Here is a 1522-nt window from a genome sequence, read left to right as displayed (position 1 = left end):
CTCCAGCCCGGGCGACAGAGCAAGACTCCGTCTCAAAAAAAAAAAAAAAAATTCTTCGTCTTATAACTCATGCGCAACAGGGTTAGTACATTTCTCAGCTGCCAGTGAGGTTGTTCCTTGTGATTTAACAGGATGACCACAGTGTAAAAACATTCTTATGCCATTAATACACGCTTGTTTTAGGCTACTTGGAAAATTCAAAAACATAAAAAAAAGAGGAAATAATCATTTATAGTCCTACCACCCAGAGAAAACCACAGTTAATGTTTTGGTGTATTTCCTTCCGGTTTTTTATTTTCCACCTAAACTCTTCAATTACATCCAACTTTTTAAAAAAAAAAAACAATGTTTTTAAAAACGTATAAAGATAATACTGTATCTCAGCACAAAAGAAAATTTTGGAAATGCAGAAAAGACAATGGAAAAGAAAAATCAGTTGTCTGTGATGTCACCACCCAGAAATAGCCACGCTTCCAGCCAGTCTTTTCACATATGTGACTCCTACCGTTTTTATATCTCTTACCATAAACGACAAGCTCTAGAAGAGAATGTAGCAAATGCAGGGGTCCTGAAAGAAGGGGTGCAGGCTTTGTTTTGTCCCTGATGTTCCTGGGACACAGGTAATTAAAAGGCTGAAGACCGAGTGCTCTAGGACAGGGCTTCTCAAGGTGTGGTCCGCAAAGCAGCAGCCTCTCCTGGGAGCTTACTGGAAATACAATCGGAGCCTCGCGGGTGGGCCGGGAATCTGTTGTAACAAGCCCTTGGGGGAATTCAGATGCTTGCTCGCATTACAGTTTGAGAAACACTGCACCAAAAGACTGGACTCTGGGAGGTTGGGGGCTTCAGATGAATTGAAAGTGGAAATTCATTTAGGAAATGGGACGGAACCGCTTTGCAGCATGGAACTCATTGATACTGACACAACTGTTTGCGTGGTTCAGCTTCCTGAGACAGGAACCACCTGGGTTTGGCATCCCAATGTCAAACCCCATGCCTGGTCTGTAATAGGTGCTCACCGAATACGTGATGAATGAATCAAGGAATGACTAAGTGAGTGAAAAAGGGATCTCTAGAGCCGTGCCCCACATGCCCCTTTTTCTCTTTTTTTAATTTCTAGGATTGGAACATCAGTTAACATCTGACCACTGCCAGCCCACCCCCTCCCACCTGCATCGATTCCATCTCTGGGCTCCAGGGATAAAGCAGGTCTTGGGGTGCACCATGATTTCACCATTCTTAGTACTGGCCATTGGCACCTGCCTTACCAACTCCTTAGTGCCAGGTATGCTTGGGGACACAGGTGGAGGGATGGGGTAGGGTGAGGGCAGTGTCTATGTTCAAGGTCCCAGAACCATGCAAAGTATTTTAAGAGCTGAAAACAGTGTTCAGAGCAGGAAACCTCAACCCTGCTACTTGCGTGTGTTAGTCGGATAGGTCACTTTTCCCATATATATATATATATATTTTTTATTCTTCCTTCCTTCCCTCCCTCCGTTCCTTCCTTTCTTCCTTCCTTCCTTCC

At 44.0% G+C, this 1522-nt stretch overlaps 1 protein-coding gene across 4 annotated transcripts in view; it reads left to right on the top strand.

The window, feature by feature from the left end:
- The window catches only part of ALPL (alkaline phosphatase, liver/bone/kidney), an 88776-nt gene that overhangs the window by 50572 nt on the left and 36682 nt on the right, over positions 1–1522 (top strand). For 2 of the 4 annotated variants that reach the window (XM_011933973.1, XM_011933971.1), the window contains exon 2: positions 1118–1282. The exons of the other annotated variants lie outside the window; for them this stretch is intronic. Coding sequence is in view for 1 of the 2 variants with exons in the window: in XM_011933971.1 (XP_011789361.1) it covers positions 1222–1282 (61 nt within the window). In the remaining variant the exon portion in view is untranslated. The remainder of the gene's footprint in view (positions 1–1117; positions 1283–1522) is intronic. 4 annotated transcript variants of the gene reach the window in all.

Source organism: Colobus angolensis, unplaced genomic scaffold (assembly GCF_000951035.1).
Source record: "Colobus angolensis palliatus isolate OR3802 unplaced genomic scaffold, Cang.pa_1.0 Scaffold130, whole genome shotgun sequence".
Classification (NCBI taxonomy): domain Eukaryota; kingdom Metazoa; phylum Chordata; class Mammalia; order Primates; family Cercopithecidae; genus Colobus; species Colobus angolensis.
This window is presented reverse-complemented; position numbering and strand designations above follow the sequence as displayed.